General features: G+C 54.7%; 1 protein-coding gene and 1 long non-coding RNA gene across 3 annotated transcripts in view; both read left to right on the forward strand.

The window, feature by feature from the left end:
• The first annotated feature begins 1435 nt into the window (after window positions 1-1435).
• On the forward strand, window positions 1436-3869 carry LAGE3 (L antigen family member 3). Its single transcript, XM_077329610.1, has 3 exons — window positions 1436-1587; window positions 2733-2861; window positions 3421-3869. The coding sequence occupies exons 1-3, from the start codon at window positions 1544-1546 to the stop codon at window positions 3530-3532; spliced, it is 285 nt and encodes a 94-aa protein (XP_077185725.1). The 5' UTR covers window positions 1436-1543; the 3' UTR covers window positions 3533-3869.
• A 2349-nt stretch (window positions 3870-6218) lies between these two features.
• LOC143833606 (uncharacterized) overlaps window positions 6219-14454 on the forward strand; it is a 34161-nt gene continuing 25925 nt past the window's right edge. For both annotated transcript variants that reach the window (XR_013229670.1, XR_013229668.1), the window contains exon 1: window positions 6219-6687. This is a non-coding gene — a long non-coding RNA (uncharacterized LOC143833606). The remainder of the gene's footprint in view (window positions 6688-14454) is intronic.

Consider the following 14454-nt stretch of genomic DNA (forward strand, 5'->3'; position numbering starts at 1 on the left):
TCTAGCAGGCACCTGCAAAGGAAGCAGCAGGGCGTTCTAGAAGCTGGTTGGCTGGCTTCTTAAAGTGCCGGAAAGACAGCTCGGTCCCCAGGGGGACGGTGACAGATGGCGTTGGAAGGAAGGTGCCTTCCGGGAAAGTCACAGGTGACACCTTCCTGGGCAAACTGCCCTACCCCAAGGTCTCCACGCAGGTGGCAGTGTGCTTGGCTTGGAGGGGAAATTTGTCAAAGGCAGACTGGCACTTCTGGAAAAGCACAAATACAGCTAGTCCTTGGGGTGCACTGAAGCACAGGAAACATTGAGATGGAAGGGATTCCCAAAGGTCATCTATTCCAACCCCAGGCCCAGTTCAGGAGATTCACAGCTCCCAACGCCCCCTTGACTCTTGCACTCCGTCTGGCCTGCAGCACTACAAGTGGGTGTTCGCAGGGTGGATTATTAGCCCTCCCACCGTGGCCCCCCAAAGCATCAAGAACACAGAGCATCACAGAGGCCATTCCCAGTTCTCTGAGAACTGTTCTCACAGCAGTTCTTTTGGAGTTCTCTCAGCCCCACCTACCTCACAGGGTGTCATTTGTAGGGAGAGGGAGGGGAGGCGATTGTGAGCTCCTTTAAGACTCCATCGGTTATTAAAAGGCAAGCTACCAAAGCCTCTTGTGGCGCAGAGTGGTAAGGCAGCCGTCTGAAAGCTTTGCCCATGAGGCTGGGAGTTCGATCCCAGCAGCCGGCTCAAGGTTGACTCAGCCTTCCATCCTTCCGAGGTCGGTAAAATGAGCACCCGGCTTGTTGGGGGGTAAACGGTAATGACTGGGGAAGGCACTGGCAAACCACCCCGTATTGAGTCTGCCATGAAAACGCTAGAGGGCGTCACCCCAAGGGTCAGACATGACTCGGTGCTTGCACAGGGGATACCTTTACCTTTACCTTACCAAATACACCAGCTCTTCCTTGAGAGGCTGCACAGTGGAGTGCTTCAGGAGCCGCAAACTCTTTGTCTGGAGAACCGGGTTTGAGTCCCCACTTCTCCTCCACATGCTACCAGCTGGGTGACCTAGGGCCAGTCACAGTTCTCATAGAGCTGTTTCCCAGTTCTCGTAGAGCTCCCTCGGCCCCACTTACCTGTCAGGGTGTCTGCTGCGGGGAGAAGAAAGGAAAGGGGCTTGCGAGCCTCTTCCCCAAAATACACACAGCTTGCAAGCCCCTCTGGGACCCCGACGGGTAATGAAATCCGGGCTGTGAACCCTCCCACCCCCAGCTCTTCTCTGCCGCCTGGAGCCGAATTGTGCCAAAAGGGGATCTCCAGCCTCCCCCGGGAGGCTGGCAACGCAGGGTGCAACCGTCCCCCGACGCGGAACGTGCACGTGTGAACGAGGCAGGAAGCCCCCGAGCGCTTTGCAAGAAGCGCAGCGGGATCCGGATTAAGCGAAGCGGCGCGCCGTCCTCCCGCCCCCGCAGCAAGGAGGCGGACTCCGCCCCCGCCACGCCCCTTTCGTTCACGTGTCCCGCCTGGCCATGCCCACGTGAAGCCGATCCGCGGGCAGCGATGGCGACCGGGGCGGGAGCGGCGTCCGGGGCCGGCCTGGCCTTGTATCCGAGCGGGCGGAGGAGCGGGGCGTGGGGAGGGGACGCGCGTGCGTGCCGATGCACGTGTGAACGGGCTGTGCGTGTCTCCCTGGAGGTTGGTCTTCGCACGGACAGCGGGAGAGAGGCCTTTCCGGAGGGAGGGAGGCGGCTTTCCCCTTTGCACGCCGGTCCTGCAGAGGAGGCGCTGTCCCCCGCCCCCCCATCCCGTCTCCCTTTTAAGGTTGCCAACTCCGGCTGGGAGGATTCCTGGAGATACGGGAGAGAGGGGTGGGAAGAGAAGGGGGAGAAGCTCAGCCGGGATGGGAGAACACTTTAGGACAGGGGCAGGCAAACTGTGGCTCTCCAGCTGTCCATGGACTACAATTCCCATGAGCCCCTGCCAGCTTGCTGGCAGGGGCTCATGGGAATTGCAGTCCATAGACATCTGGAGAGCCACAGTTTGCCCATGCCCGCTCTAGGACTTGCATTGCTCCCAGGCTCTATGGCAACACCATACAGCTTGCTCTTCCTCGCTGTCCTTTCCTTGCAGGGGAAACTGCTGGGTAGCAGGAAGATCACCTGTGAGTCCAGGAGATCTCCAGGCCCCGCCTGGGGATCGGCAACCCTGCCTCTGAAAGGCTTACGGTTTTTCTCCACCCGCAAAATACAGCCGTATCTTCAGAGGGATGCAAAACTGGAGGTTTGAGAAGAGCTTTCTTCCAAGATCTGCAATGGGGGAGGGGTGAGATGGGGAGATCCTTTTTTATCCCGCCCGTCCTCCAAAACTAGCAATAAGCAAGAAGAGGCCATTGCAGAGGTGGAGATATTTACTTGATTTATATACCGCCCCTCGCCTGGGAGAAATAGAACCAAACCAAACCAGAGTTTTCACATATCAGCGCAAGGACAGAGTTTGCATTATTAAATGCAAGACTGTCCGCTATTTTGCATGACTGTTCACCTTCCCTCTCTCCGTGAAAATCCCTGTGCCGTGAGGGCAGCTGTGGCCAAAACGACCTTGCAAAGGAAAACCTGTTTGGCCAACGTGATTCCAACGTGGAATCCGCAGCCGGAGAATATAGGGCTGGCCTCAGGAGGAAACAGGGCGGGAGAGCTTTTCCCTGCTCCCTTGTGTGTTTTACGTTCCTTACGACTGGCCCCGACATCAGCGAGCTCAGCGTCCCTTTCCCGTCATCGCCTCTGGCCCGGATAGCCCTGGGATCGCTGGCCCCGGATCCCGAGCCCCGCAAAGGAGGGATCAGCAAGGAACTGACGGTGACGGAGAACATTTTGCACGTGTGAGTATTGTGTGTGTGCCACTTCACGGAATGGAGGGAGGCCTTGGGGAGATTCTCCTGCGCAAGTTGCATCAAAAGGAGCTCAATGTCGTGTCCAGCCTAGAAGCGGGGAGACCCGAATTCGAATCCCTCCTCACCTGTGCGGCTCACAGAGTAATCTTGGATTAGGGGGGACACACGCTTATGATACATGGGATCCAGTGGAAGGAGCTACGTCTAGCTCTTCTTTGTTTGTTGATGGATCCGTCCTGTGCTACTTGACAAGAGATGAGAAGGTGTGATTTCGGCACAAGGCATCCAAAATGGCAACAACAGCAGCTTGGGTTTTGTGGTTCTCTGAATTGGTCAAAGAAGGGTCAGGATTGTGGGTCCCCCTGAGGATAACAGAATCCTGCAGAGTCACGGTTGGGACCCCTGACCAATCTAGCCGCGTAGACTGGAGAACTGGAATATAACTGCTACTCAAGCGTGCGGTGTAGGGTGGGAGGTCTCCCCATTATGATGTGGGAGACTTGGATGCACAGGTTCCGACACGAAGGTCTTTATCTGATTCTTGTAGGCACTGGAAAGCTGAGGAGGCTCGAATCCTTCGCGTTTCGATCAGTTCTTTCCTGGAGCATCTCTCCCTGGTGGTGGAGACCATGGATCTCTTTGGCCCCCCTGTGGCGTGAGAAGCTGGTGCGCCCATGCGCCGGGAAGAGATGGGTAGACACCGAACTACGGCGGAGGTTTGGGCGTCAAAGGAAACACAAGCCGATCTTTCCCTGAAGCAAGGTTGGTCGGGGCAGATGTGTCCTTTGATGCGCCACAATATCAGTGCATCTGGGGAGTCAGGGAACCCGGGACTGGCTTCGCACAAGAGAAATCCAGGCTGCATGGCCCGGCTCCCTTTCTCGCTGGCCACACGTTTGCGGGGACTTGGGGCGGGTTTGTTCAAGCCGACGGATTATTTCGATCCATGAGTTAAATGCGCAACGTTCTGTAAGTCTTAATAAAGATTACTTTTGAGTCCCCTGCCTGGATTCGTGTGCAAAAGCGCCAGAAAAAACCCTCCTGCATATGGCTGTTTCTCGGGAAGGGAAATGCCGCCTGTTGTCTTGAACAGGGGTCCCCAAGGTGGCTCCCGTGGGCACAATGATGCTCACCAAGCACCACTTCTGGCGCTCGCCAAGTGTTTTTAGGAAGTGGGTGGGACTAGGTGGGGCTTTTACGGGGTGGCCAAACTGGCTTTCCAGATGTCCATGGACTGCAATCCCCATGAGCCCCTACGGCAGGGGTAGTCAAACTGCGGCCCTCCAGATGTCCATGGACTACAATTCCCAGGAGCCCCCTGCCAGCGTTCGCTGGCAGGGGGCTCCTGGGAATTGTAGTCCATGGACATCTGGAGGGCCGCAGTTTGACTACCCCTGCCCTAGGGGCTCTGCAAGCTTTCTGATGGGGAACTGATTGGCTGCCCAGATTGCTTAAAAGGTTGCTTTGGCAGCAGCACAGCACAGCACAAGAAGCTTCACCTTGTGACGGAAGTTAAGCTGCGGGAGCCATTTTGTGGCTGGCCCCATTTCCTGCAGCAGCCATTTTGTGGCAGCCCTTTTGCTTAGGGATGCCAGCCTCCAGGTGGGACCTGGGGATCCCCTGGAATTACAAGGGGTCTCCAAGTAAAAGAGATTTCTTTCCCTGGAGAAAACGGCTGCGTTGGAGGGGGATTTCCATAGCATTATACGCCGCTCTCCCGGCTCCACCCCCAAAGTCACCGAATATTTCCCAACCCAGAGCTGGCAAACTTAATTTTGTGGTTGTGCCCATCACGCCGTGTCAGAATTCTAAAGGTGCCCACGGGCTCAAAAATTTCGGGGATGGGCCCCTTCACGACAGTAGGAACGTTCCGATAAACATACGCACGCTAATCCTGCACGTTTTCTTCGAAGAAGTTCAGGGAAGGAAACTTGCAGGCGAGTTTGTGCAGGATTGCGACGTTACCACCGTTGTGTTTCCATTCTAGCCGAAAGCCGCACGGCATCATGGGCTTTGTAGTCTTGAAGCGGCGGTGACAACGTGCTGTGCTGCCTTGCCGGAACCGAACCGGCGTGAATCGGAGCCGATTCGGCTAGCCAAAAAAAGAACATTAATATATATATATATATATTTAAAAATACGACGGGACACGTCAGTCTTGAGTTACTACTCCTTGACGTGAACCAGAAATAAAATGACGAACGGGAGGCTAGTGTTGAAAGCGAAGCAGGGCCTCGCTAGGAAAGGTGATGTCTCAAGGAGAACAGATGGTGTCGGGTGAGACGGTTTGGCATCAACAGGCTGTTTCGAGGAAATATCAGAAGAACGAGGGCGACAGGAACAACACACACTGAAAATCCTGCCATGAAATGTGCTGCGGATTTGATACAAGATTTGATACAAGGCTTCGGGTTCCCGGAAATTTTGGAATAATACGCTGGGATATATCTTTGTTCCATTTTTGCTGATCGGAGGCCTGGCTTGCCTGTAGTCCACCAAATGAGTTTTACCCTAAGGAGGGCCCATATGCGGTATGCCTTTGGTACTGTGGGGCTGCGTGTGGAGGGAGATCTCCTGGGCTTACGACTCGTCCCCAGGTGCCGGAGATCAGGGCCACGTGGAGAAAATTGCCCTCCCCCCCCCATGATCTTCAAGTAAAAGTACACCACTGTAATCATAATTACACAGACAGGTGCAAACTGATGGTCACCACGTATTTCCAGAGGAGCAAGTCAACTAAAAGAGAATCATGGAGCCTCATTTTGGAACAAAAGACACTGAAAGCTCCCATGAGCTCCCTCTGGGTACGTTGGGACCTCCTGCAGGCCAAGCAGAGGCTCTGCCACTGAGCCAGGGTCTCAGGCCAAGGTCTCCCCCATCCCCTCCTGCCTGGTCCTTATAACTGGAGATGCCGAGGATTGAACCTGGGACCTTGTGCCTGCCAAGCAGAGGCTCTGCCCCTGAGCCAGGGTCTCAGGCCAAGGTCTTCCCCATCCCCTCCTGCCTGGTCCTTTCAACTGGAGATGCCGGGGACTGAACATTGGCACTCCTGCAAGTCCCAGTTCTCTCAGAGTTCTCAGCCCCACCTCCCTCCGAGGGTGTCTGTTGTGGGCAGGGGAAATGAATGTGATTGTAAGCCACTTTGAGATTCCTTCAAGTAGTCAAAAGCAGGGAACAAATCAACAGCTCTTCACTACATTAGGAACACAGAACGGGCTGCTTCTCCCTCTTCTAAATTGCCTCCTGAATGGAAAATGTGCCCGCTAAGACGAAATTTCTGGACCTGGGCCTGGCCTTTAAAGCCATGTGCCAGGATCTCTTGAGTCTTTGCCCATATAAGCAAACTCCTTTGCTCATGCCAAATTCTCCCCACCCCACCCCGTAGTATAAGGAGGCAGGCAGGTTGGAGAGCGATTTCTCAGTTGTCGCCTCTAAACTTTGGAATTCCCCCCCCCCCCGATAGTTGGTCTTCCAGAAGATGGAGAAGAATATTCTTATCCAGAGCGGCTCTGATGGGGAAACTTAACCCTATGTGATCATTCGAGGTCCTGGTCTTTTCGCTGCTTTTTAAAGACCCCTGCAAAATTTGGGACCTTTTCCTGGATTTTCTTATTTCAGCGCTTTGCTGGTGGACTCTCAGATTTTATGGGTTTCGTTCAAACGTTTGGGTTTTTGCTTTTGATGATATTCGGTTTCCGGGGTTTGTGGCCCTCTTGTCTGTTTTCATTTGCATTTTTAAAAAGCAGGTAGCTTGTGACCCGCGCTGGAGCCGCCTCGTTCGGAAAGGGCGTCTGAGGAGCTGAGTCAAACGAAGGTAACAAGAAATGGAATTCTAGGACCAAGAGGCCGAGGGGAAGCTAGTAACTTTTCGGGGCTGTGTGGTTCTTGAGGAACTCAACCGAGAATTGGTTGTTGGGGTGGCGGAAAGGGCCACAGAGTCCCACTGGACTTAAGGTGACCCCATTGGGCTTTCAAGGAAGAGACACACAGAGGTGGTTTCCTGTTGTGTGTCTCTGGGTAGCAATTCCTTGGTGATGTCCCGTCCATATACCAGTCAGGGCTGATCCTGCTCAGTTTCTGAGATAGCGCTAGCCTGGGCTGCCCAGAAGAGAGGTGGCTGGCCCTTGCCTGCCTCTGTCCAGGCACCCTGGACTTTCTTGGTGGTCTCTCACCCAAGTACTAACCGTGACCAGCACTAGAATAATAGAATCACTGAGTTGGAAGGGACCTCCTGGGTCATCTAGTCCAACCCCCTGCACTGTGCAGGACACTCATCACCCTCTCGCTCATCCACTGTCACCTGCCACCCCCTTGAGCCTTCACAGAATCAGCCACTCCATCAGATGGCAATCCAGCCTCTGCTTAAAAATCTCCCAAGATGGAGAACCCACCACCTCCCGAGGAAGCCTCTTCCACTGAGAAACTGCTGTCAGGAACTTCTTCTAACTGTCAGGACCTTGCGCAGAAGTTCTCTGGAGAGGAATGATGCTGTTGTCGGTGAACGGCTAATTCTGCAGGGGAGTCATACTAACAGCAACACTTAGCCTTGACAGGTAAAGATGTAATTTTTGTTCCTGGCTTATGCTTTCAAGGGGTTAATGAAAGGCAGAATTCCAACTGGTGCACCTTATTACTATTTCAATCTGCGTAATGCTTCCCTCGTGCTTTGTGCTTGTGTGAAAGTAGAATCCCACATGTGTTAAAGGTGTGCGTAGACATTCGATTGCATCGAAATAGCTCCAAAGGTCTTGAAGGCAAACTTGTGCTGTAATCCCTCCCATGTCTGAATGAGTGGCAGGAATTTGCAGTTGGTCAGATGTAGAAGGAAAGCAGAAGGCAGAGAGACCCGACCGTCTTTCTCATGGAAAGCCAGTGTGGTTAAGAGTGGCTAATCTGGAGAAGGTGGTTTGATTCTCTACTCCACATGCAGCCAGCGGGGTGACCGTGGACTAGTCTCCATTCTTGTAGAGCTGTTTTCACAGAGCAGTTCTTGTAGAGCTCTCTCAGCACCACCTATCTCACAGTGTGTCTCTTGGGGGGAAAGGAAAGGAACAATTCTTGCAAGCTGCTTTGGGACTCCTTGCGGGTAGTGACAAGCAGGGTGTCAAAACCAACTCTTCTTCCATGGTGTGGTGGTTAAGAGTGGTGGACGGTAATCCGGAGAACTGGGTTTGATTTTCCGCTCCTCTGTGTGCAGCCAGCTGGGTGGCCTTGGGCCAGTCATAGTTCTTTCAGAGCTGTTCTCACAGAGCAGTTCTCATAGAGCTCTCAGCTCCACCTATCTCACAGTTGTGGGGAGAGGAAGATATAGGGTGTGCAGTCCACTTTGGGGCTCCTTTGGCTAGGGAAAAGGAGGATATGAAGACCAGCTCTTCTTCTTCTTCCTAACCAGTGCAATGGCCTACCTGACAGCTCTTTGTGAGCCTCTGTTCCTGGGCAAATCTCCACTTTTAAAACGGAGTTCTCAGTTTGGTGCACAAGGAGCTGTCAAGCTTTCTTCCTTACATATTTTTCCCCAGGGTATGTATGCACCCAAAGAAATCAGTTTGCCAGTGGAACAGGCACCCAGTTACAAATGCAGGCAAGCAGGTGAGATGGACCGTGGCTTCCTGTGGCTTTGTGGGGCAGTGGCCTGGTGTGTCCATCTCTCTTCATCTCCCCAGGTCCACTGCTTGGAATTTAAAGGGCTGCAAAGAGCTTTAGGGACAGGCTACGAAGGGACACTGTCGTCAGCCTCTTAAGCATATCCACAGTGACTTAATCCCCCTGGCGAGAGCCAGTTTGGTGTTAGAGCCAGTTTGGTGTAGTGGTTAGGAGTGCGGACTTCTGGCATGCCGGGTTCGATTCTGCGCTCCCCCACATGCAGCCAGCTGGGTGACCTTGGGCTAGTCACAGCACTGATAAAACTGTCCTGACCGGGCAGTGATATCAGAGCTCTCTCAGCCTCACCCACCTCACAGGGTGTCTGTTGTGGGGAGAGGAAAGGGAAGGAGACTGTAAGCCCCTTTGAGACTCCTTCGGGTAGAGAAAAGCAGCATATAAGAACCAACTCTTCTTCTTCTTCAGTAATCTCAGGGCTCTCTCAGCCTCACCCACCCCACAGGGTGTCTGTTGTGGGGAGAGGAAAGGGAAGGCGATTGTAAGCCGCTTTGAGCCTCCTTCGGGTAGGGAAAAGCGGCATATAAGAACCAACTCTTCTTCTTCTTCTCCCTCCACACGAGGCCTGGAACGCCGTCCTGCCAAGGGAAAACCGGCTTCTCCGTCGCTGGGAGACTGTCCTCCCCTGACCCGCCTCCCTGCTCCTCCTCCCGCCCCAAACACACTTTCTCCCCTTCCTAAAAAGGTCCTAAGCAGGAATCTCAGAATTCCAGCCCTGTGAATCACCCCAGAGCAGGGGCCAATTTTAGCCCGCTCAAGACGCTGCGTGCGCCAACCCGAGGTTCACCCCCTTGCATCTTTCCACGGGTTCTGGCGGGTGCCACATCTGCGGCCAGGAAAAAGGCGTTTTCCATTCATCTCCTCTGCGCCCTCGTGCATGATGCCTTGCAAAGCAGAGCCGGGGGCCAGGGCTCTCGGGGGGCTCTCCATTCTAGGAAGAGGACGGGGGCAGGAGGGAGGATCCAAGTGACCCCGGCCTCTTAGATCATCCTTACTTTAAAAGGAGCCTTATTTGGGGAAGAACGAACAGAGGAAGGTGGTTTGGCTGCGGTTCAGATTCGAAACACTGGGGAAGAATCTCCCGCGCTCTTCTAATGCTTTTTGTTGGCCACCAGATGGCAGCCTTCCCCAATGCATAAAATGCTACTCCTGTCTGGGCTCAAAAACCCCCCCCCCCCAATTTCTTTGTAAAACAGGGAAGAGAGCCTTGGAGGCCTTGGACCCCACCCCAAACCTATGCTGCTGTGCCGATTGGGACTCGGAGCCCCCTTTCTGCCCCCTCTGCTGTGCATATCTTCCTTTCCCCAGCAGCTCCCAGTACAGAGATGCTTCCAACCCCCACTCCGCCCGTTTGCCCACCAGCCCAACTCTAAAGTAGCTGTTGAATCTCTGGGGAGTCCTCCAGCTCTTTGGAAAGGTGGCTTCCAGGCGGGGGAGGGAGGGGTCCGGTCACATCTGGGCTCTGCAGAACCCTCGCCCTGAGTGGCTTTTTATGGGCCTCTGGGATTGCCAGGGCAGATGGTCAAGGAAGGAGCACAAGTCCCCCAAATCCTTTCCAGACATCATCATCATCATCATCATCATCATCATCATCATCATCATCATCATCATCATCATTATTATTATGACTCGTGGCGGGCTACAGTGTTACATCTGCAAGGCATTTTCGCTGGCTGGAGACCTCTCCCGCCTGCAGACTGTGAGATGGGTGTGTTGGGGAAACTGAACTCCTACCCTGTTCCTTGTTCGAATGTGACACCCCGATATCCTCCGCCTTGGGCCAAACAGGGATCTGGGCTGTTTGGTGCCTATGTTGGGAAAGGCTGAAAATGGGGAAGAATCCGGTGATGTTCTTGTTATTGTGTTACTGTTCCTATCAATTGGTGTAGTTACCAAACCTTGATTGTACTAATTTTTATGAATTTTTATGAATTTTGTATAACCTACTGCAGACCAACACAAGATCACTGCAGATGGGGACTGCAGCAAAGAAATTAAAAGACGCTTGCTCCTGGGGAGGAAAGCTATGGCAAATCTAGACAGCATCCTAAAAAGCAGAGACATCACCCTGCCAACAAAAGTGCGTTTAGTCAAGGCTATGGTCTTCCCAGTTGCAATGTATGGCTGCGAAAGTTGGACCATAAGGAAGGCCGAGCGTCAAAGAATTGAGGCTTTTGAACTCTGGTGCTGGAGAAGACTCTTGCGAGTCCCTTGGACTGCAAGGCGAACAAACCGGTCAGTCCTAGAGGAGATCAGCCCTGACTGCTCCTTAGAAGGCCAGATCCTGAAGAGGAAACTCAAGTACTTTGGCCGCCTCATGAGGAGGAAGGACTCCCTGGAGAAGAGCCTAATGCTGGGAGCGATCGAGGGCAAAAGAAGAAGGGGGCGACAGAGAATGAGGCGGCTGGATGGAGTCACTGAAGCAGTCGGTGGAAACTTAAATGGACTCCGGGGAATGGCAGAGGACAGGAAGGCCTGGAGGATCATTGTCCAGGGGGTCGCGATGGGTCGGACACGACTTCGCACATAACAACAAGACCAACACAGCTACCCACTTGAATCTATCTTCATGCTCAGTTGGGGTCTATCCCCGACTCTCCAAGAACTTCCCTGGCTAGAGCTGGCTCACCTAGGGAGGACCCAGGTGTGACGCTGCTGACCCCTCACCCTACTCAATAGACCCCCCTCCCTCTTTCTAGCACCGAGGATCCAACCCAGGCCTCCAGGCCCCCCCAGCCCCCCTTCCCACCTCCCCCCCGCCCGGCCAAAGATGCTGCTGGCATCCGCTGCAGGATCCCTCCGTGATTAAGTTGCTAAAAGCCCCTGGCTCGTAATTAATCTTTACGAGGCGGCTCTGAACTTCTATCCGATTCGCATTATAATCTCCCCTTCCTCTCTGCAGGGGAGGGGGGAGATGTCAGGGCAGAGAAGATCTACAAGCCCAGAAAGGGCTGGTTGGGTGAGGCAGGGAGGCCCGAGGCCTGGGCTGGTTTTAAATGAGAGAGGGTGTTAAATACAGATGTGGGTCGTCCCTACCCCACCCCCAGGACCACACCTTGCTTTGTGACTCCTTTATGGTGTAGTGCAGGGGTAGTCAACCTGTGGTCCTCCAGATGTCCATGGACTACAATTCCCATGAGCCCCTGCCAGCCTTTGCTGGCAGGGGCTCATGGGAATTGTAGTCCATGGACATCTGGAGGGCCACAGGTTGACTACCCCTGATCTAAACATTGTTGAATAGGAGGATAATTCCGTGGTAGCCTTTAGATTTCACAGAATCCCAGGCAGAGTAAGGAGGGAAGTTTTGTTTTGAGAGGATGTTGCTGAATTAAGAGCAGCTACTTGGGCAGTTATTCTTGAAATTATCGTTCGGTTTTCTCGGAGTAGCTGTTAACCCACATTTACCGGCTTATATTCACCGTTAACAAAAACACAAAGAACATTCCTCGTACAGCTGACAGGCTTTTTCTAATTTGCACTCAATTGGTAAAATTGTAATAACCAACAGAGATTCGATCTCATACATTCTGACGGAGGGCCGGACTGGGTGGGCCACTGGTCTGACCCAACATGGCTTCCCTTATGTCTGGGGGAATGGTGCTCTGTCTTCTTAATGTATGGGGGGGCAACAGTGTGTGTGTGTGTGTGTGTGTGTGTGGGGCTTCTGGAGTTCTGGCCCCACTGGTGGACCTCCTGATGGCCCCTGGATTTTGGCCATTGTGTAACACAGAGGGTTGGACCCGATGGGCCACTGGCCTGATCCAACATGGCTTCTCTTGTGTTCTTATTCCTGGGGCAGTGGTGCTCTGTATTTTTGGTGCTGGGGGGGGCAACAATAGGTAGGCTTCTGTAGTTTTGGCCCCGTTGGGAGACCTCCTGATGGCCCCTGGATATGCCTTGAGACCTGCTGGGAGGCTGTGGGTCAGTCCCAGTTCTCTCAGCTCTCTTAGCACCACTTGCCTCACAGAGTTTCTGTTGTGGGGAGAGGAAGGGAAGGCCACTCGAGAGACATGGAACCCACTGGGTGATTTTGGGGCAGTCTCAGATTTCTCAAGAGCTCTCTCAGCCTCTCCTCCCTCACAGGGTGTCTGTTGTGGGGAGAGGAAAGGGAAGGGGATTGTAAACTGCTTTGAGACTCCTTTGGGTAGAGGAAAGCGGCATATAAGAACCAACTCTTCTTCTTCAGTAATATCAGGGCTCTCTCAGCCTCACCCACCCCACAGGGTGTCTGTTGTGTGGAGAGGAAGGGAAAGCAACTGTAAGCCACTTTGAGACTCCTTCTGGTAGAGAAAAGGGGGTTATAAAACCTCAGCTTCTCCAGTTGCCACCTGGAGGCTGGGAACCAGTGACGGCAGGGGCATCCCAGTGCCCACAAGGGCTGCCAATGCCCGCCTCCTCCTGCCCCCCCCCCAGCTCTAAAGCACCCAGAGGAGACCAGGCCTCCCCCCCACCCCTCACAGGCCCAGCCACAAGTGGCCGACAGGATTATTAACGGCCGCGCCTGATGCCCAGTCAGCCGGGGAAGCAATTAGCCCAGCGAAAGGCTTTATTAATGGCGCGGCCGGGAAGCGTGCGAGGGGAGGCCTAATGAAGCGGGAGAGCTCGGCAGGCTGGCTGGCTGGCCTCAGAGGCCGAGGGGAAGGCAGCCGGGCCGGCAGAGGCAGGGGCCAGCGTGGCCGTCCTCTGCAAATCACTCCTTGGTGCAACAGGGCTGTGGGCATTGGGGAAGGGCAAAGGGCATCCTTCGCAAGCCTACGGATCCAAGCCCCCAGCTACGGTTGCCACCTCCCCTCTGGTCATTGGAAGGGGATGAGCGGGGAGGGTTGCCAGGTTCGGAAATCTCTGCAGATTTGGGGAGGGAGCCTGAGGAGGACAAGGATTGCAATGGGGTCTAAGGTCACTGAGTCCCCCCTCCCAAGCAGCCCTTTTCTCCAGGGGAATTGAGCTCTGCAGTCTGGAGAGGAGCTGGAATTCCAGGGGATCCCCAGGCCCCACCTGGAGGCTGGCATCCCTGACCCTCAGTGGGGTTCAAGGCCACAGAGTGCCCCTCCCAAGCAGCCCTTTCCTCCAGGGGAACTGATCTCTGCAGTCTGGAGGGGAGCTGGAATTCCAGGGGATCCCCAGGCCCCACCTGGAGGCTGGCATCCCTGACCCTCAGTGGGGTCCAAGGCCACAGAGTCCCCCCTCCCAATCAGCCCTTTCCTCCAGGGGAACTGATCTCTGCAGTCTGGAGAGGAGCTGGAATTCCAGGGGATCCCCAGGCCCCACCTGGAGGCTGGCATCCCTGACCCTCAGTGGGGTCCAAGGCCACAGAGTCCCCCCTCCCAAGCAGCCCTTTCCTCCAGGGGAACTGATCTCTGCAGCCTGGAGAGGAGCTGGAATTCCAGGGGATCCCCAGGCCCCACCTGGAGGCTGGCATCCCTGACCCTCCGTGGGGTCCAAGGCCACAGAGTCCCCCTCCCAAGCAGCCCTTTCCTCCAGGGGAACTGATCTCTGCAGTCTGGAGAGGAGCTGAAATTCCGGGGGATCCCCAGGCCCCACCTGGAGGCTGGCATCCCTGACCCTCAGTGGGGTCCAAGGCCACAGAGTCCCCCCTCCCAAGCAGCCCTTTCCTCCAGGGGAACTGATCTCTGCAGTCTGGAGAGGAGCTGGAATTCCGGGGATCTCCAGGCCCCACCTGGAGGCTGGCATCCCTGACCCTCCGTGGGGTCCAAGGCCACAGAGTCCCCCCTCCCAAGCAGCCCTTTCCTCCAGGGGAACTGAGCTCTGCAGTCTGGAGAGGAGCTGGAATTCCAGGGCATCCCCAGGCCCCACCTGGAGGCTGGCATCCCTGACCCTCCGTGGGGTCCAAGGCCACAGAGTCCCCCTCCCAAGCAGCCCTTTCCTCCAGGGGAACTGATCTCTGCAGTCTGGAGAGGAGCTG

This window comes from Paroedura picta, chromosome 3 (assembly GCF_049243985.1).
Source record: "Paroedura picta isolate Pp20150507F chromosome 3, Ppicta_v3.0, whole genome shotgun sequence".
Taxonomy (NCBI): Eukaryota; Metazoa; Chordata; class Lepidosauria; order Squamata; family Gekkonidae; genus Paroedura; species Paroedura picta.

Coding starts and splice junctions, on each gene's coding strand:
- LAGE3 (XM_077329610.1), top strand. CDS start 1,544: ATGGCGACCGGGGCGGGAGCGGCGTCCGGGGCCGGCCTGGCCTT. Junction 1,588..2,732: donor TCCGGGGCCGGCCTGGCCTT/GTATCCGAGCGG, acceptor CCCCGACATCAG/CGAGCTCAGCGTCCCTTTCC. Junction 2,862..3,420: donor ACGGAGAACATTTTGCACGT/GTGAGTATTGTG, acceptor TGATTCTTGTAG/GCACTGGAAAGCTGAGGAGG.